The sequence below is a fragment of the Heterodontus francisci genome, chromosome 27 (assembly GCF_036365525.1).
Source record: "Heterodontus francisci isolate sHetFra1 chromosome 27, sHetFra1.hap1, whole genome shotgun sequence".
Lineage (NCBI taxonomy): Eukaryota > Metazoa > Chordata > Chondrichthyes > Heterodontiformes > Heterodontidae > Heterodontus > Heterodontus francisci.
Window position 1 is genome coordinate 10,304,501 of NC_090397.1, and position 26,070 is coordinate 10,330,570.

Genomic DNA, 26,070 nt, shown 5'->3' on the forward strand with positions numbered 1-26,070 from the left:
TGCAATCTGAACTCTGCCAAGGCCACGCTACTATCTTGAATATTGAACTTTATTAGTATAGAGCCATCTAATAGTGATAAATTGTAGCATTTCAGATGTAGTTAAGTAAAGCAGTTCTAGTACTCTGAATTTGCTATCATGTCCTTGAGGTCTTCCAAGTGAGTTAAAAGTTAACAAACTTTTGCAGCACTGCATTATATTTGCAATAACCACTAGCACTGACAATATAACAGAGTCAATTTGAGAACAATCTTTACCAGCCCAATGATATCAAATATCATCGACATAGATGACAAATTCCAATCCAATTCTTCCCATTAGATTTTTGATTCCCTACAACCTTTAAGGCCACCTATGTAACTCTTGGTGCTAACAATTGTAACCGTAGTTCGAAACCACATCATCACTGTGTCAAAATCTTGGCACTGCCTACTTAACACCATTGTGAGAATTAAATTGAAAGCCTGCTGGGAAGTATTGCATTAAGATTTACCCTTTATGTGACGGCTTTTATATGTGATACTGCTGGGCTTGGGAAACTCACAGCCTGATGTTAATGGTTAAAAGGAGTGCAGAGGTTAAGGCACTGCTGCGGTTCAAAGAGAGGGCCCTCTTCCTCACCCCAACACCTTCAGGGCAACTAGGATGGCCAATAGAGTGGCTTTGCCAGTGTCACCCACATTCTGAGTAGAAAATAAATTTAAAAAAATTGCGTACAATGGGTCTCACTAGTCAGATACCTAAATTCCATTTACTTGCAAATGATTTGTTGTGATCAGCTAATTTTTATTAACACGATCCATTATTCATTTTACACGCAGGGACATTGTTGACCCACATTAGTCAGTCTCACCGAGATTAAGAATCATGGGCCAGAATTTTTCCCTTGGCGGACGGAAGCCGTTCTAGAGGCCTGCTCCCCTACCTGAACCTGACAGCATGTGTTGGGTCGGGCCGAGCCGGGTACACACAGTAAGTGCTCTGCCATTAAGTTTTAAAAATTTAAAAAAACTTACTTGAGCTGGGTGTCCGGGATGTAATGGATTTTGCGCAGTGCGCGATGACGTCACTATGACGTGAACCGAACAGCTTTGTGGAGCTTCCCAGTCGGAAAGTAAGTAAAGGAATGGTCGGGTCGGGCCGAGGTCAGGGCAAAGATCTGAGGGACTCGGGCCCGATTTGCATCGGTGGGGTTTGGGTCGGGTTCTTTTTTCCCGACCTGAGCAGGCCTCTAAGTGGTCCACCGGCCGAAAAGTTGGTAGTGATCCCGCCGCTGCCGGGCCTGGGGATCTACTCCAGATTTTACAGTCCCCAGGCCTTGAATTGGGCTTCGTCGGGACTTCCACCTCATTGAGGCAGGAAGTCCTGCCTGATGGAGCTGCCGGCCAATCAGCGGGCCGGCAGCTCTTAGTCCCAGCAGCGCCACCAGGAGCGGTGGCCACTGTGGGAACTGCAACCCAGCTTCCACAAGGAGGAGGAAGGATGGCCCTGATTCGAAGGTGTGTTTTTGGGGCCTCGCTGGGGTGATCGGTCAGGTCCTGGTGAGGCAATCGGGGTCGATTATGTAGGGGGGAAAAGGGGGGGGAAAAACAGGGGGCGTGCTGGACGTTGGTGCATTGGGGGCGGCCCTCCGTCGGGCGCCCGACCCTCCACTTTTGTCAGGTGGCTTTTCTCAAGCCTGGGCCGCCTGACCGGCCAAGGGTAAAGTCCCCGTGGCAGCGGGCGAAGGCCCTTAAGTGGCCGTCAATTGGCCACTTAAGGGCCTTGATTGGCTCCAGGTGGGTGGGCCGTTTTCCACCACCACTGCCCTGTGTAAAATCACGGCGGAGGCAGGAGCGGGTCAGGAAGGGGCCCGAGCTTCCCACTCCATTTTACGGCCCCCCACCCTGCCACCATCCCACTCTTGGGAAGGGGGGGGGGGGGGGGGGGTGTAAAATTAAGATACAGTTGCACTCAGTTTTCCCAGAGTTAGATTATGATCGGAGATTACATAAACTAAGCTTGCATCCACTGAAATATGGATGGTTAAGGGTGATTTGTTTGAGGTTTTTTGTATTTTCAAAGTAAGTATAGATTAGATGGGGAGAAACATTTTATGCTGGTAGGGGAATTTAGGACAAGAGGATTTAAACTTAAAATCAGAATCAGGCCCTTTAGAAGAGAAGTTAGGAAACACTTCAAGCAAAAGGTTGTAGAAGTTTGGAACACTCTCCCACAAAAAGCAGCAAATGCTAGCTCGATTAAGAACTTTAAATCTGAGAGCGATCGACTTTTGCCAGACAATGGTTTAAAAGGACACAGAGATAAGGCAAGGTGGATGTAATTAAGATACAGTTCAATGATATAATTTTTTTTATTCGTTTCTGGGATGTGGGAGTAGCTGGCTAGGCCAGCATTTATTGCCCATCCCTAATTGCTTTGGAGAAGGTGGTGGTGAGCTGCCTTCTTGAACCGCTGCAGTCCTTGGGGTGTAGGTACACTCACAGTGCTGTTAGGGAGTTCCAGGATTTTGACCCAGCGACAGTGAAGGAATAGCTATATAGTTCCAAGTCAGGATGGTGTGTGGCTTGGAGGGAAACTTGCAGGTGGTGGTGTTCCCATGCATCTGCTGCACTTGTCCTATTAGGTGGTAGAGGTTGAGAGTTTGGAAGGTGTTGTCGAAGGAACCTTGGTGAGTTGCTGCTGCGCATCTTGTAGATGGTACACACTGCTGCCATTGTGCGTCGATGAAGGGAGTGAATGTTGAAGGTGGTGGATGGGGTGACAATCAAGCGAGCTGCTTTGTCCTAGATGGTGACGAGCTTCTTGAGTGTTGTTGGAGCCACACCCATTCAGGCAAGTGGAGAGTATTCCATCGCACTCCTGATTTGCGCCTTGAAGATGGTGGACAGGCACTGAAGACACTAGAGGTCAGTTACTCGCCGACGAATTCCCAGCCTCTGACCTGCTCTTGTAGCCACAGTATTTATGTGGTTGGTCCAGTTTAGCTTCTGGTCAATGGTAACCCCCAGGATGTTGATAGTGGGGATTCAGCAATGGTAATGCCATTGAACGTCAAGGAGTGATGGTTAGATTCTCTCTTGTTTGAGATGGTCATTGCCTGGAACTTGTGTGACGCAAATGTTACTTGCCACCTAACAGCCCAAATGTTGTCCAGGTCTTGCTGCATATGGACATGGGCTGCTTCAGTATCTGAGGAGTCACGAATGGTGAACATTGTGCAATCATCGGCGAGCATCCCCACTTCTGACCTTATGATGGAGGGAAGGCCATTGATGAAGCAGTTGAAGATGGTTGGACCTAGGACACTACCCTCAGGATCTCCTGCAGTGATGTCCTGGGACTGAGATGATTGACCTCCAACAACCACAACCATCTTCCTCGGTGCTTGGTATGACTCCAACCAGCGGAGAATTCCACCCCGATTCCCGTGGATTCCAGTCTTGCTAGGGCTCCTTGATGCCATACTTGGGCAGTCACTCTCGCCTCACCTCTGGAGTTCCGCTCCTTTTTCGGACAAAGGCTATAAATGAGGTCATGAGCTGAGTGGCGCTGGCGGAACCCAAACACAGCATCAGTCAGCAGGTTATTGCTGAGCAAGTGCTGCTTGATAGCACTGTCAAATACCCCTTCCATCACTTTGCTGATGATCAAGAGTAGACTGATAGGGTGCGAATTGGCCAGGTTGGATTTTTCCTGCCTTTTGTTCACAGGACATACCAGGGCAATTTTCCACATTGCCGGGTAGATGCCAGTGTTGTAACTGTACTGAAACAGCTTAGCTAGGGGCGTGGCTAGATCTGGAGCACAAGTCTTCAGTACGATTGCCGGAATGGTGTCAGGACCCATAGCCTTTGCTGTATCCAGTGCCTTCAGCCTTTTGTTGATATCATGTGGAGTGAATCGGATTGGCTGAAGACTGGCATCTGTGAATGCTGGGGACTTCAGGAAGAGGCCAAGTTGGATTATCCACTTGGCACTTCTGTCTGAAGATTGCAGCAAATGCTTTAGCCTTGTCTTTTGCACTAATGTGCTGGGCTCCCTCATCATTGAGGATGGGGATATTTGTGGAGCCTCCTCCTTCTCCTGTTAATTGTTTAGTTGTCCACCACCATTCACAATTGGATGTGGTAGGACTGCAGAGCTTTGATCTGATCAGTTGGTTGTGGGATCGCCTAGCCCTGTCTGTTGCATGCTGCTTCCGGACGGCAGTACGAGCTCGAGGGGCTAAATAACCTACTTTTGTATCTATGCTTTAAATCTATTGATGCAGTTTGGAAACATAGAGCACTTGGTGAGTGGCTTGCGACGATATTCATAACAAAAGGATATGACTTCAGCATCTGGCAGGTGGCTACTCGAGAAGCTCGATAGGCAGATTTCACTGATCTGTACACTGCCTTCCGAAGGCCAATTAGCTGCTGGTTTTGCTGTTGCCAAGAGCTTCCCAGTTTACTGGCAGGACATGCAGCAGTCACCCTGGAAAACAAAAAGTTAGCTCTAAATATTGCACTGATCTCTCTGCAGGACTGGTTGTAGTTAAAGCTCAATTTGTGATTCCTTTCTTGAACGATACCATTAAGTGAATAAATAATTGGAGAGGAAAAACACACCAAATTCCATATTTAATTCCATACAGAATCCCATTACCAACGTAACTTATATTTTAAATGTGTGAATAAAAGCATAAAGTTTTGTAGCTCCTAAAGGATATTTACATCATATGAATTGCACCTAGAGTTATAAATATTGGAAAATGTAGACTTAATTCCAGCTGTAGCTAAAATTAGCAAATCAGTGAAAATATATGAATAAAGTAAATTTTTGAGAAGTTATTCAGGATAGGCAAAGCATGAAGTGAAGAATCAAATGGTGAGGTAAGAAATTTTAAAACGTTTATTCAGTGTAATACTTCATAAACAATATTTGTTTCCTCTTCTCTATTGGTTTTAATCAGACAATTTCATGTTAATAACCTGTACAAGATCATAAGAACAAGGAGCAGGAGTAGGCCGTCCGGCCCCTCGAGCCTGCTCCGCCATTCAATAAGATCATGGCTGATCTTTTCGTGGACTCAGATCCACTTACCTGCGCTCCCACCGTATCCCTTAATTGTTCAAAAAGATATCTACCTTAGCTTTAAAGACGTTTACTGAAGAAGCGTCAACTACTTCCCTGGGCAAGGAATTCCATAGATTAACAACCCTCTGGGTGAAGAAGTTCCTTCTTAATTCAGTCCTAAATCTGCTCCCTCTAATCTTGAGGCTATGCCCTCTTGTCCTAGCTTCACCTGCCAGTGGAAACATCCTCTCTACTTGTCTCTTATCTATTCCCTTCATGATTTTATATGTTTCTATAAGATCCCCCCTCATTCTTCTGAATTCCAATGAATACAATCCCAATCTACTCAGTCTCTCCTCATAAGCCAACCCCCTCAACTCCGGAATCAACCTAGTGAACCTCCTCTGCACCCTCTCCAGTGCCAGTATATCCTTTCTCAAGTAAGGAGACCAAAACTGCACACAGTACTCCAGGTGCGGCCTCACCAGTAACTTATACAGCTGCAACATAACCTCTCTGCTTTTAAACTCAATCCCTTTAGCAATGAAGGACAAAATTCCATTTGCCTTCCTAATTACTTGCTGTACCTGCAGACCAACCTTCTGCGATTCATGCACAAGGACACCTAGGTCCCTCTGCATAGCAGCATGCTGAAACTTTTTACCATTCAAGTAATAATCCTTTTTACTGTTACTCCTACCGAAATGAATGACTTCACATTTATTAACACTGTATTCCATCTGCCAGACCTTTGCCCACTCACTCAATGTATCTATGTTCCTCTGCAAAGTTTCAGTCATCTGCACACTTTGCTCTGCCGCTCATCTTAGTGTCATCTGCAAACTTTGACACCCTACACGTGGTCCCCAACTCCAAATCATCTATATAAATTGTAAATAATTGCGGTTCCAACACCGATCCCTGAGGCACACCACTAGTGACTGACTGTCAACCAGAATAGCACTCATTTATCCCCACTCTCTGCTTCCTGTTAGTCAACCAATCTTCTATCCATGCTAATACTTTACCCGACGCCATGCATCCTTGTCTTATGCAGCAGCCTCTTGTGCGGCACCTTGTCGAAGGCCTTTTGGAAATCTAGGTACACCACATCCACTGGGTCCCCATTGTCCACCTTGCTCGTAATGTCATCATAGAATTCCAAAAGATTTGTCAAGCATGACCAGCCCTTCATGAACCCATGCTGCATCTGCCCAACGGGACAATTTCTATCGAGATGCCCTGCTATTTCTTCCTTGATAACAGACTCAAGCATCTTCCCCACTACAGAGGTTAAGCTAATCGGTCTATAATTCCCCATCTTTTGTCTACCTCCCTTTTTAAACAGTGGCGTCACATCTGCTGTTTTCCAATCAACTGGGACTACCCCAGAGTCCAGCGAATTTTGGAAAATTACCATCAGTGCACCTGCTATTTCTCCCGCCATCTCTTTTAGGACCCTGGGATGCATTCCATCAGGGCCAGGAGACTTATCAATCCTTAGCTCCATTAGCTTGCCCAACACTACCTCTTCTGTAATAATGATTGTTCCCAGGTCCTCACCTACGTTCGTCTCTTTGTCAATTACTGGCATGTTATTAATGTCCTCCACTGAGAAGACCGATACAAAATACCTGTTCAATGCCTCGGCCATTTCATCATATCCCATAACTAATTTCCCCTTCTCATCCTCTAAAGGACCAACGTTTACTTTAGCCACTCTTTTTCGTTTTATATATTTATAGAAACTTTTGCTATCTGTCTTTATATTCTGTGCTAGTTTTTTCTCATGTTCCATCTTACTTTTCTTTATAGCTCTTTTTGTAGCTTTCTGTTACCTTTAAAGTTTTCCCAATCTTCTAGTTTCATCCTGCTTTTGGGCACTTTGTATGCCTTCTTTTTCAATTTGATAGCCTCCCTTATTTCCTTAGACACCCATGGCAGATTACCCCTTTTCTTCCAGTCCTTCCTTTTCACTGGAATATACTTTTGCTGAGCACTTTGAAAAATTGCTTTGAAAGTCCTCCACTGCTCGTCAACTGTCCCACCGTAAAATCTTTGTTTCCAGTCCACTTTAGCCAAGTCCTCCCTCATTCTATTGTAGTCCCCCTTGTTCAAGCGCAGGACCCTGGTATTGGATTTTATCTTCACACTCTCCATCTGTATTCTAAATTCAACCATACTGTGATCATTCCTTCCAAGAGGATCCCTAACCATGAGGTCATTAATTATTCCTGTCTCATTACACAGTACTAGATCTAGGATAGCTTGCTCCCTCGTCGGTTCCATAACATACTGTTCAAGAAAACTATCACGGATACACTCAACGAATTCCTCCTCAAGGCTACCCTGACTGAGCTGGTTTGACCAATCTACATGTAGATTAAAATCCCCCATGATAATTGCCGTACCATTTTTACAGGCATTAGTTATTTCTTTGTTTATTGCCCGCCCCAATGTGATATTATTTGGTGGCCTATAGACTATGCCTATCAATGACTTTTTCTTCTTAGAGTTTCTAATTTCCACCCAAATGGATTCAACCTCATTCTCCATAGAACCTATATCATCTCTCAGCACTGCCCTGATGTCGTCCTTGAGTATCAGAGCTACACCACCTCCCTTACCTTCCTGTCTGTCCTTCCGAATAGTCTGGTACCCCTGGATATTTAACTCCCAGTCGTGACCAACCTGTAACCATGTCTCCGTAATGGCTACCAAATCATATTTATTCGCGATGATTTGTGCCGTTAACTCATCAACCTTGTTACGAATGCTACGAGCATTCAGGTAAAGTGCCTTTATGCTAGCTTTCTTACCCTCATGATTCCCAACATCTCTAATAATAACTCCTGAGTTATCCTTCCTTTCTGCTTCTTTCATCGTCTGCCTTGAACTTAAACCCTCCTGCACACATGTTAACCTGCTGCTTACCTTTTTATTTATCATCATACACCCTGTCGTTTTTCCCTTTCCCTTCCCCCCGAGTCACTAGTTTAAAGTCCTAGAGACCACCCTATTTATCCGTTTCGCTAGAACACTGGTTCCAGATCGGTTCAGGTGGAGACCGTCCCATCGGTACAGATCCCCCCGGTTCCAAAACTGATGCCAATGCCCCATGAAATGGAACCCCTCTTTCCCACACCACTCCCTTAACCACATGTTTACTTCCCTAATAGTATACTTGGGGACTTTGTATGAAGTTATCTCACATGGCTATACAATGACAGTGGATTGGCTGAGGATAAAAAAAGCTGAGTATTTCTTAAATGGGGAACAACTGCAGAATTCCGAGGTACAGAGGGATCTAGTGTTTTAGTGCATGAGTCACAAAAAGTTAGTATGCAGGTACAGCAAGCAATAAAGACTAATGGAATGCCATCCTTTATTATGAGAGGAATTGAAAATAAAAGTAAGGATGTTATGCTTCAGTTATACAGGTCATTGTTGAGATCACATCTCGAATACTGTGTGCGATTTTGGTCTCCTTATTTAAGGAGGAATGTGAATGCGCTGGAGGCGGTTCCGAGGAGGTTTACTGGATTGATACCTGGAATCAACGGGTTGTCTTATGAGGAAAGGTTGGACAGACTGGACTTGTTTTCACTGGAATTTAGAAGAGTGAGGGGAGACTTGATTGAAGTGTATAAGATCCTGAACGGTCTTGACAAGGTGGATGTAGAAAGGATGTTTCCTCTTGTGGGCGAGTCCAGAACAAGGGGGCACTGTTTTAAAATTAGGGGTCGCCCTTTTAGGACAAAGACAAGGAGAAACTTTTTCCCTCAGAGGGTTGTGCGATTTTGGAATTCTCTGCCTCAGAAGGTGCTGGAGGCGGGGTCATTGAATATTTTCAAGGCAGAGGTAGATAGATTCTTGTTAGGCAAGGGAATCAAAGGTTATCGGGGGTAGATGGGAGTGTGGAATTCGAGACAGAAACAGATCAGTCATGATCTTATTGAATGGAGGAGCGGGCTTGACGGGCCGAATGGCCTACTTTTGCTCCCAAATCGTATGGTCTGGTATGATGTCATTTTCTTCACAGGATATGACTTCAGCATGTGGCAGGAAGCCAACTAAGATGCTTAACAGGCAATATTCAGAGGTCCGTTTTATTTTACTCATTAGCTGCCATTGTAATCTTGTTTTCTTTTGGCAATATGATGTAAAGCATTTCTCCAGACATCACAAGGCACACAGGTTTATTAATCAGGTGAAAATTGTATTTCATTTGTTGATAATTCTCTGGATCTACATTCTCTGTACATTAATCTCACTATCCCACATATGTTTACAATTACAACACTTTGTTCGAACAAAATGACAGCATTTTCAAAAGATTGAGGACCTTTACACAGCAAAACAAAAATAAACTGAAAAATAAATTAACTTAAACAGCAGTAGTGAAACAAAAGGCAATATTCATATAAAAGGACTCACAGCATGAATCCTCTCGAAATGACTTCGGTCTCCTGAATCTGTCGGAGGGTTTTTCGCACAAGACTGGTGAAGGCGTGGCTATTCATGACTATATTTTCCAGACATACACTGCATTTTCTCATAGATCGCTGGAGCTTGGCTGTACTCCATAAACTGAAGCTTCTGAAAACCATATAAAGACTGGACCCAAACAGGCCCATTCCTACTATGACCCAAGGGAAGGCATCACTGAGGTTTGGGGTCATGACCAAGGCACTAGCAAGGACAGCCAATACTGAAACATCCCTAATATGCAAGAAGAAGCAAAAACTTAGTACTCTGGAAGTCTGCTCATATAGTTCAGCAAGATACAAGTAAACAACAGAAACTAAATACCCTAAAACAGCCACCATTTTTAACCCAAGTTAAGAACGCACCTGTATTTCCACTACTATAAGACTGCATTATTTTTCTTCCCCCATCAATTGTCTTTCCTCACATTCCCTTGAAGATATTGACTCCTCCTGGGGGTGTTGGTCCCTTCATGATAACTTGCCCAAGCAGTCATTCTTCTTAAACAATGCCAATAACAACTTACATTCATATAGTACCTTTAACGCAGCAAAACATCTCGAGGTACACAGGGGCATAATCAGACAAAATTGACACTGAGCCAAAGGACACATTCGGAGGTCACCAAATGCTTGGTCAGAGATGTAGGTTTTAATTAGACATGTCATCTACAGGTCCAGAAGCAGCAGAGCTGAAAAAAACAATCTGGTCTTCACCCAACATCCACACAAGTACAGCAATCAGGGGCAGCAGGAGCCCTGCTTACATTACTCAGCAGGCAAGCCTTCCAAGCCTGGGACGGGGGAACACCACTCAGAGTGGGACAGTGGGGGGAAAAATCAACGTTCAGAGTTGAGCGAGAGGGGGTGACCATATTAAGTGATGACCACCAGTGGGTTTTAGGGCAAGGATGGGTGCTGGGTGTTGGGTGCAGGGATGCCTGTACAGCTATCAGGATGGGATGCCTGTACAGCTATCAGGATGGGAAATAGATTTGCAAACGAAAGAAAATTTAGTAAACTGAAAATCTGGGACCATGTCAGTGGCAGACCGAGTGGGGAATATGGGTAGAGCTGTCAGGATGAAATGAAAGTAAAGTGAAACAATTGGTACAGCAGATGTGACTTCAGTCTAACACCTGATCTAAAGGATAGGAAGAACATTTAAATCACCCCATTTTTTACACTCTAAGTAATGGTGCGGAGTTTCACAGCATCTGCATTTTTGAGAAGATTTGCAGACAAGTAAAGATTTATTATTAATCTAAGATTTTCAAGCACTAAAATTATGTAACATCCTATTCAACAGGCATGCTTCATTAACACAATATTGGGGACAATAATGAGAAAACAAGTATTTGAAATAAGAAGGAAATGCTAGATGAGGACCATCTCAACCAGGCATACTCTCTCGTTTTAGAACAAAAGGATAAAAAAATCTAAGGCGATAAGCTTAGTTTTGACCCTGTTGATAGGATCTGGCTCCCAGGCTGGTCAAAAGTGAGAGCTTCCACTAACGGGACCATGCTGAGATAAGTGTAGGAACTTCCGCAGCCTACAGCAGTAGAGAAGCTTGGGAGCAGAGCAGAGACCCAACATGGCAGGTCCCCATGAAACTGAGAACATTGCACAAAAATCAGAACACATCCTGCATTTTATTTTTCCAATAACAAAGTGCTTTGTACAGAAAATAGCTTCTAGCTTCCCCTCCTTTAATAGGGGAGGCGGTGGCATAGTGGTATTGTCACTAGACTAGTAACCCAGAGACCCAGGGTATTGCTCTGGGTTCATGGGTTCGAATTCCACCACGGCAGAAGGTTGAATTTGAATTCAAATTAATAAAAAAATCTAGAATTAAACAATCTCGTCTAATGATGGCCATGAAACCATTGTCCTTTAGGGAAGGAAATCTGCTGGCCTACACATGACTCCAGACCCACAGCAATGTGGTTGGCTCTTAAATGCCCTCTGAAATGGCCTAGCAAGCCACTCAATTGTATCTAACCACTACAAAGTCAATTATTGGACTGCAGCAGTTCAAGAAGGCAGCTCACCACCACCTATTCAAGGGCAATTAGGGATGGGCAATAAATGTTGGTCTAGCCAACCGTCCCATGAACAAATAAAAAGCTACAAAGCAAACATTATAAAACCATACATTATTTGGAGAGAGCCTTTAGGTTAGTGGTAACATTCCTATCTGAGTCAGAGGTGAAGGGTTCGAGCCCTACTCGAGACAGACCTGGTGAATGGAAACGACAATAGTTTCTAAATCCTGCTGGGTTCACTTTCGAACAGAGTGACCAGCAGCTTAGGAGTGATGCTCCCACCTCTGATTTACAGCCCCACTCCAAAGAGCCCAGGTGAATCGAGACCAGAGCATGGCTCTGAAGACTGGGTTGATGTGCTTTGGGGGTGCTTGCTTCTGATGGGTGCAGGTAACTCCCAATTGTAAAAGGTAGGTGGGGCTCTTTAGCCTTGGTTACAGTCCACTTAGAAGGTAAAAAGTGTGAGGATGGCAATAGGGAACCACCTCAGATACTCTAAGTGGTTGAAGAACCTCATGTATGATACTTGAATTAGGACCTTCCTTAGGGCAGAACACATTATTTATACTTGCAAACTTTACTTATGGATATTGTTTTATTTTAAATGAAAGACTGTTAGAAAGCACAAGAAAAGTATTATAGGAAGCATACCAAATATTAGGAGTTCCCCACAGCCATTGGGCTGGCAGGTAGCCATTTTCCTGTTGCTGGGTTTGTGTTGATCGCAGGATGCTGGGGTCGAGTAGCTCAATCAGCTCCATATCCTCCTGCAGAAGCACTTCCTGTTCCAGGATGGTGCATAGAGAGCACAGTCGAAATCCAATATCCTTGTTAAGCAGGCGAGGAAATAATGGGTTACTATTTTTGTAAATTATATACAGGATGTGAAGCATGGAGACAACCTATATATACAGTATGTTGCAGGTAGCTTTAAGCCAATCGATGCTCATTTTGATTAGATACTTTGGATATTTTTCCAGTAAATGCAAATGCTTCTTAATAATTCCCATGAAAGTAATGTTACAAAATAACACTATCAGGTGTATCTTAATAGTAGGCTAATTGATATCAAGGAGTGAAATGCATAAAAGGTAAAGTATGCCCCATGAGTATAAAAGACTACTTTGAGGGGAGGGAGACGGTAGGGTAGCAGCAATGTCGCTGGACTAGTAATCCAGAGGCCTAGGCTAATGCTCTGGGGACATGGGTTCGCATCCAAATAATCAATCTGGAATTAAAAGCTAGTCAAATGATGACCATGAAACCACTGTCGATTGTTGTAAAAATCCACCTAGTTCACTATTGTCCTTCAGGGAAGGAAATCTGCCATTCTTACCTGGTCTGGCCTCCATGTGATTCCAGACCCAAAGCAATGTGGTTGGTGGTTGACTCTGAAATGGCCTAGTAAGCCACTCACTTGTACCAAAATCGCTACAAAGTTTAAGAAAAGGAATGAAACTGGACGGACTACCCAGCATTGACAACGGCAAACCCAGCCCTGTCAACCCAGCAAAGTCCTCCTTACTAACATCTGGGGGCTTATACCAAAGTTGGGAGAGCTGTCCCACAGACTAGTCAAGCAACAGTCTGACATAGTCATATTCATGAAATCATACCTTACAGACAATGTCCTGACACCATCATCACTATCCCTGGGGTGGTGGCACAGTGGTATACAGTTGGGAAGGAGTTGCCCTGGGAGTCCTCAACATTGACGCGGACCCCACGAAGTCTCATGGCATCAGGTCATGGGCAAGGAAACCTCCTGCTGATTACTACCTATTGCCGCAAACCCATCGTTCCCCCCCCCCAACTGATGAATCAGTGCTTCTCCATGTTGAACAGCAATTGGAAGAAGCACTAAGAGTAGCAACGGCACAGAATGTACTCTGGCTGGGGGACTTCAATGTCCATCACCAAGAGTGGCTCGGCAGCGCCACTACTGACCAACCTGGAAGAGTCTGGAGGGCTGTCCCCAAATTCATTGGCTACCTTATATACAAAAAAACTATCCTCTTTCTTGCACACCACTACTCCTACCATTGTCAAATGTTACATTTATCTAGTGCCTTTAACACAATATCTCCCAAGGTGTTCCTCAGAAGCAACATGAGCAATAGTAGGAAAAGATAGAATATTCAAAGTGATAGGTTTTGAAAAGGCTTTTCAAGGTAGGACAAGAGGAAGGGTTTAGGGGCAAGACAACTGAAGGATTTACCAACAAAGATGGAGCAGGAAGTAGACAGGAAATGTATTAAAGCTGGAAAAACGGAGCACGTAAACAGTAAAGAAAGTCTTGCATTTATAGAATCATAGAAAGGTGACAGCACAGGAGGCCATTCAGCCTGTCATGTCCATGCTGGCTCTCTGCAAAAGCAGCTCACCTAGTTGTACTCCCCCGCCTTTTGAACCTGCCTCCACCACACTCTCAAGCAGCACATTCCAGATCCTAACTACTCACTGCATAAAAGAGATTTTCCTTTGGTTCTTTTGACATTCACCTTAAATCAATCAGTGTCCTCTGGTTCTCGACCCTTCTGCCAATGGGAATAGTTTCTCCTTTTCTACTCTGTCCAGAGCCCTCATGATTTTGAACACCTCTATCAAATCTCTTCTCAACCTTCTCTTCTCTAAGGAGAACAACGCCAGGTTCTCCAATGTATCCAGGTAAATGAAGTCTCTCATCCCTGGAACCATTCTTGTAAATCTTTATGTAGCATCTTTTTTAACTTCAGGACACACCAAACTGCTTTACAGCCACAGTTTACTGCTGAGGTGTAGTTACTGTTGTAATGTAGGAAACGTGGCAGCCAATTTGCAGACTACAAGATAACAAAAACAGCAAGCAATGTGATAACGACCAGGTAATCTGTTTTTAGTGATGCTGGCTGAGGAATAAATATTGCCAATGCACCAAGGAGAACTTCCCATCTTCTTCAAAATACTGCCGTGAGATCTTTTATATCCACCAGTGCAGACTAGGCCTCACATTAACATCTCATCCAAAAGACTCAAGTATTGCACAGGACTGATGACCACGATTATATGCTCAACTATCAGGAGTAGGATTGAATGCACAACTTTCTGATTCAGAGGTGAAAGTGCTTCCTATTGAGCCACACCTGGCACCTATGTAGGTTGGTATGTAGGGTTGGAAAAGGTTGAAGAGAGTAACTGCCCAACATCTAGGCAAGAGCATGGCACCAAGGAGCTCAAGCGAAACTGAGGATGACGGGAGTCAAGGGATAAACAATCCAGTGGCTGCAGTCACACCAGACACAAACACAGATAGCCATGTTTGTTTGATGTCAATCATTGCAGTCCCAGGACATCATTACAGGAGTCCTCAGCTCAAGCACTGTCGGCTGCTTTGTCAATGATCTTCCCTCCGTTATAAAGTCAGGACTGGGGCTTTTCACTAATGATTCCCCCTCATTTGTCAATGTGCCTGGCTACAGCAGGTTCTGGACAATATCTAAGCTTGGGTTCACAAGCCCCAGTTACAATTTATACGACTTAAATGTCAGGCAATGACTATCTCTCACCAGAAGAGGCCTAACCATCAACCCCCAGACTTTCAACAGCACTGTCATCACCAAGACCCCACCATCAGAATCGTGGAGGAAGTCACCACTGACCAGAAGCTTAACTCGACCAGCTGTATCAACAGCATGGCTACAAAAGCAGGACAGAGACTAGATATTCTGCAACAAGAGGGTCATCTCCAGACACCTCAAAAATTCTCCACTATATGGAAAGTTCAAATCCGTAGAATTAGAATTAGAACATTACAGCGCAGTACAGGCCCTTCGGCCCTCGATGTTGCGCCGACCTGTGAAACCATCTGACCTACACTATTCCATTTTCATCCATATGTCTATCCAATGACCACTTAAATGCCCTTAAAGTTGGCGAGTCTACTACTGTTGCAGGCAGGGCGTTCCACGCCCCTACTACTCTGAGTAAAGAAACTACCTCTCCCATCTGTCCTATATCTATCACCCCTCAACTTAAAGCTATGTCCCCTCGTGTTTGCCATCACCATCCGAGGAAAAAGACTCTCACTATCCACCCTATCTAACCCTCTGATTATCTTATATGTCTCTATTAAGTCACCTCTCCTCCTCCTTCTCTCCAACGAAAACAACCTCAAGTCCCTCAGCCTTTCCTCGTAAGACCTTCCCTCCATACCAGGCAACATCCTAGTAAATCTCCTCTGCACCCTTTCCATAGCTTCCACATCCTTCCTATAATGCGGTGACCAGAACTGCACGCAATACTCCAGGTGCGGTCTCACCAGAGTTTTGTACAGCTGCAGCAAGACATCGTGGCTCCGAAACTCGATCCCCCTACTAATAAAAGCTAACACACCATATGCCTTCTTAACAGCCCTATTAACCTGGTTAGCAACCTTCAGGGATTTATGCACCTGGACACCAAGATCTCTCTGTTCATCTGCACTACCAAGAATCTTCCCATTAGCCCAGTACTCTGCATTCCTGTTACTCCTTCCAAAGTGAATCACCTCGCACTTTTCCGCATTAAACTCCATTTGCCATCTCTCAGCCCAGCTCTGCAGCCTATCTATGTCCCTCTGTACCCTACAACATCCCTCGGCACTATCCACAACTCCACCGACCTTAGTGTCATCCGCAAATTTACTAACCCACCCTTCTACACCCTCTTCCAGGTCATTTATAAAAATGACAAACCGTAGTGTTATGGATTACCCAACACTGTCTTGTATGGATACAGCTGTAACACTGAAGAAGCTTGGCACCATTCAGAACATAGCAGTCAGCTTGACTGACACCCTCATTACTGGACTCAATATCTACCTTCTTCAGCAGCAACATACTGGCTGCAGTACATACTATCTATAGGATGCACTGCAGCAACTCACCAAGTTTATTTCAACTTCCAGTCTTGCAACCTCTAGCAACAAGTAAAGTTGTGGGAAAACCATCACATCCAAGTCACATACCATCCTGATTTGGTCAAAGAATGCATTCCTTCATCATCATAGATCAATATTCTGGAATTCCCCACTTAACACCATTGTGAGAGCATCACCACCACAAGGACTGCAATGATTCAAGAAGGTCCACCACCACTTTCTCAGGGCAATTGGGGGTGGAGTGCAATTAATTGTCAACTTGCCAGCATTAGCTCCGTCCCAAGGACATCCCGAGGATGGGGACAGGGAATGAGTGGAGATCAATGAATAGGGAAGATAATGTGACAGAATTCAAGTTGTTTTGGATCAATTGTAGTTTGTGTAAGGTGGAGCTTAGGAGTTCGAAACAAATACTGGAGAAGTTCAGCCCAGAGATGATAAAAGGCACGTGCGAGTGTTTCAGCAGTGGTGGCCAGGTAACAGCACAGGCAAGCAACATTATGAAGGTAGAGATGGTCTAGTGCTGAACAAGATGCGGCTTTTGAAGTTCAGCTCAGAATCAAATAGAACACTGATGTTGTGCACTGTCAGGTTCAATGAGAGTGAGTGTCTGCGTTGGAGGACAGAATCAGCAGCTAGGCTGCAGAGTTTTTGGAAAGAACTAAACACAATAGGTTTGGACCTGCCAATGTTAAGTTGGAGAAAGCTCTGTGTCATCCATGACTCGATGTTAGGCACGGAATTTGACAGCACATTGGCAATTATTGAGTTGAGTGTACTGGAGAGATGTGGAGCAGAGAGTTGTCAGCATACATAAGAAAGCTGACCCAGTGCCCATGAATAATATCCTATAACGTGATACAGTAGAGGCAGTTAAATCAGGACACCAGAGTAGAAACTGATTGACCCAATAAAAACATCTTACAAAAGTCTCTGCTAATTATTCTGCTTGGGGCTTCCAAATTTATCAGTATTTGAGTTAACAGTTATTACAAATTTCACGTTTATGTTTGGAAATTCTCTTGGGTGCGGTGATGCTGCTCATTTTCGGAAGCATCTTATGCTCAGGAATGTCTGTACTGCTCAGTGTTCAATGACAGAATTGCGTAACTCAGGGAAATACCAAAAGATGCCCCCTGAGATACGAACTAGATACCGTCTCTGAAGTGCTTTTGTGAGATTAAGGCCAGGTACTATTCATGAAACTACTTTGTTTTATGGCCAGCAAGCTGGCTCACACTTCCAATTGTGATCAGCTCTGGGCTTACGATAAGCGACTTTCCCTTCACAAGCCCGGCTTCCTTCCCATAGTTGGTTGGTTGACTGCCCACATGTCTCTTTTCTCCTATATTCTGAGTGTTCACAGGAAGTGGAAGGGCAGGGCTCTGACTCCTTCCCTGTTCAGGGATTCAACAGTGGGTCTGTTAACTAAACAAATTGCTGCCCCTCTTCCATTCCAAGAGTATATTCTCAGTGGACACCTCATGTAGGTCTGAAATGAATAGAATTATTGTGTGGCTGTTTTGATAGGTCTATCACCCCTCTGGTTTCCAATGACCTACCACTCTCGGTGGGAAACGGATGGGATCAGATTGGCTGCCTATTTTATACACGACTCCATTTTACTTTCCATCGAATTCAATGTAAAGTAAAATGAAGCAGTGTGTAAAACAGGTGGTCAATCTGATCATATCTGCTTCACACTGAGCAGGTTAGGTTAAAATTGCCCCTATGATAACTTAATGCTTCTGGTCATTGTAGACAACAATAAGGGATAGTAGGCACATGAACACAGCCCCAACTTCTGACTCAGTGCTACAGTCTTTTATTTTTAAAAAAACTTGTGCAAATTCACTTTGTTTTCAAACATAATCCTTAAATATAACTCATTCTCAAATCCTCTCAGTGATAACAGAAATTCTGAACTGTGACATCAGCATTGCAGACAGCTGTGAGACTCCATTACTCTGGTGAAGCACAAAGAAAGTTGAATTTCGCAGCTGACTGAAATGCCAGCTGATGGAACAGCAGCCCTAAGCATATGGATAGGATTTAGTCTTCCTGATAAACCAATGGCCCCATACATTTGGAAATTGTTAAGCAAAATCTGTTCCCAGCTGCCTATCCCCATAAAACAGATGTCTTGCTTATCCATGTCACACTTAAGTAAATTCTATTGTTCTAGGATGGCTTCTGAATGCAGCACTGTATTTTACTGTGGAGTCAGCTGAGCTCCAGCTGCCTTTATCTGCGAAAGGATGAATTTTTAATTAGTGCTTTGAAGTGAAGCAATAAGAACGGACCTTCAGAGAGCAGACAGATCAAGCATATGTGGTAGGGTGAGGAGGAACCAAGAGAGCAACATAAAATATTTCTTTGCTTGCCAATATGTAGCAGGTGTGCTGAGAGATTAGTTTGAGAAAAGCAGAAATATTAATTCAGATTGTAATTCACATTCTGAAGACAACAAGTCCTGTACAAGATTTCTTACATTAGCAGTTTGCAGTGAAGGAAGATGCAAGATTCCGTACATTCTGTACAGCTATTACCACTGTAAACAATGAAATCAATTTTATCAAGCCTCTCAGTTCCAGGCATACAAAATTCACAAAACATAGATTTTCATTATATCAAACATGGTCTTGGAAATGCATTAGAAGGAAATTCTGCAGTTTTAAATTTAAAAAGCCATTTAATGCAAAGACCATTTCCTGACAAAAAAAAGACAATTATAAACTGCAGGGTAGAAAAGCTCTCTAATGAAGTTGCAAGATAGTTATGCAAAAACTTACCATTGATTCCAAATCTTCTTTTCTTTTGGTTCCAGTGAATGGATTCCATTTTCGAAGAACATGAATGCTCTTCATTAAAAAGTTTCTCTGCATTATGAAAAAAACAAGACAAAATAAACAGCTATTTGGCTGTTGGTCACAATTCCAGCCAGATAACCTATAAAATCAGGCAAGAAATGTCTATCAAAATGCTTACATTAAATGCATGAATGCAGTTAAATAATCTCTGCTCATTAGGCGCCAATGTGTGTGTCTCACAAAGTAGATTTTTAAATGAAACCTGTCATTTTTTTTGTCATTCCAACATCTCACACACTAGGAAGATGAACTATCTTGATTGACCCGGGGGAATAGCTCTTTCCTCATCATTATGTCAACTTCTACCCTGTGCCAAGGACTTGCTAAATTGCACAGGTCTTCCTCAACCCCTCACCACCACCTCCTCAAGCATTCTCTAACCCCCTTACTTGATTTCCAGAGTCACATCCTGCAGATACATTTAAGTTTTAGGAGAGGTAAGTACAGTTTTCAACTCTTAAGTGCATAATTCATGTTTTTTAAAAATCTATTTTACCTGTTTATCTTTTAACAATAACTTGTATTTATATAGCAGCCTTTGATGTAATAAAACATCCCAAGGTGCTTCAAAGGAGTGTTATAATGCAAAATTTAACACCAAGCTATATAACGCATTATTAGGGCAGTGGCCAAAAGCTTGGTCAAAGAAGTAGGTTATAAGAAGTGTCTTAAAGGAGAAAATAGAGCTAGAGAGGAGAGAGTTTAGGGCCCAAGCAGCCAGAATTAGATAATGCAAATTTTTTGGGAGGGTTATGGGGCTGACGGAGATTATAGAAATAGGGAGGGGTGAGGCCAACTCGGTCAAGGGGTGCGGGTCTGGCAATGGCAACCCTTGCAAGCTCACTCCAGAGTGGCCCAATGCCACACGCATGCCAGCGGCCCCAAGTCAGCAGCTGTGGTGCCAGCCGCTTAGATATTGTACCTGTTCTTGTGGGGCAGAAACATTTCTTTTCCTTGTTCCTGCAGCAGGAGGGCCCACAAAGACAAAGAAAGGGTCCAGACAGGCAGCGGGTCCCATTTCTACCCTTCCTAATGCCAATGGAAGAGGAGGCTGTTGAACTGTCGAGGCAGCGTGGTGGCCACTCCATTGCAGATGGTGAGGCAGGAGTGTAGGAGCAAGAGGGTGAGTAGGCTCATGACCAGGCATGAGGAAGGCTTAGGTGAACACGAAGGATGGTGTTCCGTGTGCTTCACTGTACATAGATTGATTTGAACAGCAGCTGATTCTGAAGGCTTGTGTTTGGAAGGGCAAAACCCTTTGATCTTTCTGCTCTCTCATCCAGGGAACAGTCATCCACCTGAGGAGGAGAAGGGGACCTCAGAGGGTGCAGCGTCACGTCATTCTCCCGCACCTTCCACCAGAGCAGATACATTCACGTCAATGGGTATGCATTCACAAATGCTTTCGGGGTCACAACCTGGTGAGATCACACACGCGCCTGAGCAGCTGTGACAGCCAAGACCACTGACACTCGGAGGGGCGTGGGAGGACAGGCCAATGTGGAGTCCCAGGGTGATCACATGTCTTTGGTGTCATCAGCAGGGCAGCAGATGCTGCAAGTTTAGCGTGAGGTGCTTGAACATCTGGCAGGGATTCCAGAGGGTATGCGCACCCGGACGTGGACAGTGGAGTCCATCTAGGACATGAGTGCTGGCATTTATCTTTACTCTGCACACGTGGCATCCTCTATTGAGAGATTGGAGACTCTCCTGGAGAGTCACATCCAGTAAACCAGGCAGTGGATGCTGGAGATGCATGCAGACCTGCATGCTATCGCCTTGTCCATGATCTCATGGCAGCTGTAGCAAGGCAACAGGGGAAAACGAGTCGACTAGACACTTCCCCAGCTCCTCGTCCATCTCAGGTTAGCAGAGAGGTACAAATGTGCATTGTGAGGGAGGAGAAACGGCTGCCTTCCACATCTGGGGGCCCTTCTCAGTGGCTGCTCAGCCCCTCAAGTTGCCGTGATTGCAGAGGAGGCTTCTGTACCCATGCAGGAGCCCCTCAACATGCCTGGGTCTGCCAGACCTCAGGCAGCCAGAGGACGGCCACCAACGTCATCCTAAGCCACAGGGCTGCAAGGTCAGCAACCTGCCTCCACTGCAACTGGTAGCAAAGGGGGAGCACCACATAGGAGCACCCATAAAAGAATTCAGAAAACACACTAGATGCACTTGAGTTTCATGGGTGAATAGATAGTTAAGGTGTTACTACTTGTATGTGCTCCTGTTTGGAATAAAGGTGTTATTTGTTTTCTTGACATTTCCATCTATTGTTGAAGGCCCTTTGGAAGGGTAGGATTACCATGGCTCGCCCCAGGGGCTGTCTGGAAGAGACCATGGCGTTTGTGGTCATCGTTTTGACTACACAGAAGCACCGGGTGGCACCGAATGAGGGAGGCTAGGCTTGCAACTGAGGTAAATGGCAACAGTGGAAACTGAAGGTGGACCTTTATTTGGCTGGAAGGATGATGTGGGAATGGATTATCTGAATCATCTGTATGAGCACCTCCCAAGCTGCCCTTGCACCTATATCATTGTGCCCTCCATGTAGCCCTTCATGTCTTTCGGGATGCTGTGGCTGGTCATCAGCTTCCACATCATCCTCCTCATCTGAGGATGCCTTGAGCTCTACTATATCCTCATTGGCCAGAGCCTGCCCCCTCTGCAGCACCAAGTTGTGCACAGTGCAGCAGACCACCACAATTCAGGAGACCCTCACTGGGGTGTATTAAAGTGTCCCACCTGAACAATCCAGGCACCTGAATCTCACCTTCAGGAGAACTATGGTCTGCATGATGGCGTCTTGGGTCACAGTGTGGCTGGTGTTGTATTTCTCCTTTGTTTCTTTGCTAGGGTCCCTCTCTGGAGTTAGTAGCCATCTCTTTAGCGAGTATCCCTTGTCACAAAGAATCCAACCTTGAAGGCATGCGGTGGGAGTGAAAAGTTGGGCACCTGCGAGTGCCTGAGTACATAGGTGTTGTGGCTGCTTCCAGGATACTGTGCACACACCTGCAGGATCCGTTGGTAGTGGTCGCAGACCAACTGCACATTGATGGAGTAGAATTCCTTCCTGTTAAAAAAGGCCGTTGGCTGGCCTGTGGGAGCCTTGATGACCACGTGCGTGCAGTCTATCACACCTTGTGGTAATCAGCAATGGCGCCGAATCCTTTGGCTCTCTCAGGCTGACTGTTTAGATCAGTGCAATAATGGATGTTTTTACTGGCCCTCCTGAAGAGGGTATCAGTCACCACCTTGATGCAATGATGCATCACTGATTGGGAGATGACACACATTTCCAGTGGGCCCCTGAAATGAACTGGAGGCACAGAAATTAAGGGCCACAGTGACCTTCAACAGCAATGGCATCAGGTGACCACTAATCCCAATGGGGCTCAGCTCATCCGTCATCATGGCACAACCATCTCTGACAGCCTTGGGAGAGGCACAGACTTTGGCGACATTGCACTCCAATAGCTGGAAGTAGCTCATTCTCTGTCTGTACGCCTTTGCCACAGGGTACCTTCTTCCTCGCTCTGGTGCCTGCTCGAGGTCCCCTCTGCGGCCTTCTGCCACTTCCCTAACCTGGTATTGCTCCTGCAGGTGACCATGAAGTTGTTGCTGTCCGGATCCCTGTGGCTGCACCGCTCTTCCTGTTAGGTTCGCTTCCTCTTGGAGGACCCACCTCCTGATTGGATGATGCCCATGATAGGTGAGCACTGCCAGTCTGAAGGGCCACCCTGCCAGATACTTCTTCAAACACCCCACCCCACACCACCCCTTCGCAGCCCTCTCTCAATGCACCCATGTGCCAGCAGCCAGACGACACGATGGAGGCTTGACCCCAAAGCCTGAACTCCCCTTCCTTGATGCAAGTTGCTCTGCCGGTGCTGTCCCAGCCTTCCTGTGAAAGCACACTGCCTCACTGCACGGCTGCCAAATACAACAATGATCTCAATTGCTGCCCTGTTGCCGCCCTGATATACCTGCCAGGACTCTGATGCCCTGTGGCCCGTGCACATGCCGGAAAACTTCAACAGGCCTATAAAATATCGTTCAATTACTTTACCTACCTCTTAACTGTCGCTTTTCCAAAGCCACGTGCCATTCACACTTGACTTGCCATCTGTTGCTGGTAAAATCTGGCGCAGCATGATGATGTCAAACATCCATACCAATGTCATCTCATGCGATTTTTTGGCCTTCCCTCACCCCACCTTCACTGTACAATCATCAGAGAACAGCCCCACTTCTGACCTTATGATGGAGAAAAGGTCATTGATGAAGTAGCTGAAGATGGTTGGGCCTAGGATGCTACCTTCAGGAACTCCTACAGTAATATCCTGGGACTGAGATGAATGACCTCCAACAACCACAACTATCTTCCTTTGTGCTAGGTATTACTCCAACCAGCGGAGAGTTTTCCCTCTGATTCTCATTGACTTCAATTTTACTAAGTCTCCTTGATGCCATGCTCAGTCAAATGCTACCTTGATGTCAAGGGCAATCACTCTCACCTCACCTCTGGAATTCAGCTCTTTTGTCAATGCTTGGACCAAGGCTGAAATGAGGTCTGGAGCTGAGCGGCCCTGGCAGAACCCAAACTGAGCATCGGTGAGTAGTTTATTGCTGACTAAGTGCCACTTGATAGCATGATCGATGACACCTCCCATCACTTTGCTGATGATAGACAGTAGACTACTAATGGGGTGCATTTGGCCATATTGGATTTGTCCTGCTTTTTGTGGACAGGACAGTTGTGGGCAATTTTTCACATTGTCACATAGATGCCTGTGTTGTAGCTGTGGAACAGCTTAGCTAAGGACGTGGCAAGTTCTAGAGCACAAGTCTTCAGTACTACAGCTGGGATGTTGTCAGGGCCAATAGCCTTTGCAGTATCCAGTGCCTTCAGCCATTTCTTGATATCACGTGGAGCAAATTGAATTGTCTGAATACTAGCATCTATGATGCTGGGGACCTCAGGAGGAGGCCAAGAAGGATCATCCACTCGGCACTTCTGGCTGAAAACGGTTGCAAATGCTTCAGCCTTGGCTTTTGCACTTAAGTGCTGGGCTCCCCCATCATTGAGTTTGGGGATGGTTAGTTGTTCAAATGTCCACCATTATTCACGATTGGATGTGGCAGGACTGCAGAGCTTTGATCTGATCAATTGGTTGTGGGATCATTAAGCTCTGTCTATAGCCTGCGCCTTCCGCTGTTCAACATGCATATAATCCTGTTTTGCACCTTCATCAGGATGGCACCTCACTTTTAGATATGTCTGGTGCTGCTCCTGGCATGCACTTCTCATTGAACCAGGGTTGGTCCCCGGCTTGATGGTAATGGTAGAGCGGGGAATATGCTGGGCCATGAGGTTACAGATTGTGGTTGAATACAATTCTGCTGCTGCTGCTGATGGCCCACAGCACCTCATGGATGCCCTGTTTTGAGCTGTTAGATATGTTCTGTGTCTATCCCTTTTAGCATAGTGGTAGTGCAACACAACACGATGGAGGGTGCCCTCAGTGTGAAGTCGAGACTTTGTGGTGGTCACTCCTACCAATACTGTCATGGACAGATGCCTCTGCGCCAGATAGATTGACAAGAACGAGGTCACGAAGGTTTTCCCTCTTGTTGGTTCTTTCACCACCTGCTGCCAGCCCAGTCTGGCAGACAAGTCCTTCAGGACTCAGCCAACTCAGTCAGTAGTGGTGCTCTGAGCCACTCTTAGTGATGGGCATTGATCGCCCCCACCCAGAGTACATTCTGTGCCATTGTAACCCTCACTGCTTCTTCCAAATGGCGTTCAACATAGGGGAGCACTGATTCATCAGTTGAGGAAGTGCAGTAGGTGGTAATCAGCAGGAGGTTTCCTTGTCCATGTTTGACCTGATGCCATGAAACTTCATGGGGTCTGGAGTCAATGCTGAGGACTCCCAGCTCCACTCCCTCCCGACTGTATACCACTGTGTCGCCACCCCTGGTGAGTCTGTCCTGCCGGTGGGACAGAACATACCCAGGAATGATGATGGAGGAGTCAGGGACATCATCTGTAAGGTATGATATGGTGAGTATGACTACGTCAGGCTGTTGCTTGACTAGTCTGTGGGATAGCTCTCCCAGTGTCGGCACAAGTCCTCAGATGTTGATGAGGAGGACTTTGCAGGATTGACAGGGCAGGGTGTGCCTGTTGTTTCCAGTGCCTAGGCTGATGCTGGGTGGTTCGTCCAGTTTTATTTCTATTTGACTTTCCTGTAGCAGTGTGATACAACTGAGTGGCTTCCTAGGCCATTTCTAAAAGCAGACCGGGTAAGGATGTCAGATTTCCTTCCCTGGCAGGTTCAATTAAAGCATGCAAAAGGGAATTAGACTATTATATGAAAAGGAAGAATGTGCAGGGTTACAGGGAGAAGTTGGGGGAATGGCACTGTGAACTGCTCTTTTGGAGAGCCAGTGTGGACATGATGGGCTGAATGGCCTCCTTCTGCACTGTAACAATTCTGTGATTCATTTGTTGGCCATGGTTGCTTAACTACACAAGTGGAGCTTTTGCCTTTTAAAGGACATGTATGAGGGTTGCGTTGTACCAAGTACTTCTGTGAATATTTCCCTCCGTTTGCTGCAGCAAAGAGAAGAAAATTAGTGAGGAGGACTGTGTGCCTGCAAGGGGGCCCATGCAACTTATGTTTCTTAACTCTCTTCTTTAG

General features: G+C 45.3%; 1 protein-coding gene across 3 annotated transcripts in view; it reads right to left on the bottom strand.

Annotated features, from left to right (window-relative positions):
* vezt (vezatin, adherens junctions transmembrane protein) overlaps window positions 1-26,070 on the bottom strand; it is a 77,060-nt gene that overhangs the window by 19,918 nt on the left and 31,072 nt on the right. For all 3 annotated transcript variants that reach the window (XM_068058780.1, XM_068058781.1, XM_068058783.1), the window contains 4 exons: window positions 19,286-19,372; window positions 12,248-12,423; window positions 9,499-9,783; window positions 4,333-4,479 (listed from right to left, as the gene is read on the bottom strand). In XM_068058780.1, the coding sequence (XP_067914881.1) occupies window positions 4,333-4,479; window positions 9,499-9,783; window positions 12,248-12,423; window positions 19,286-19,372 (695 nt within the window). The remainder of the gene's footprint in view (window positions 1-4,332; window positions 4,480-9,498; window positions 9,784-12,247; window positions 12,424-19,285; window positions 19,373-26,070) is intronic.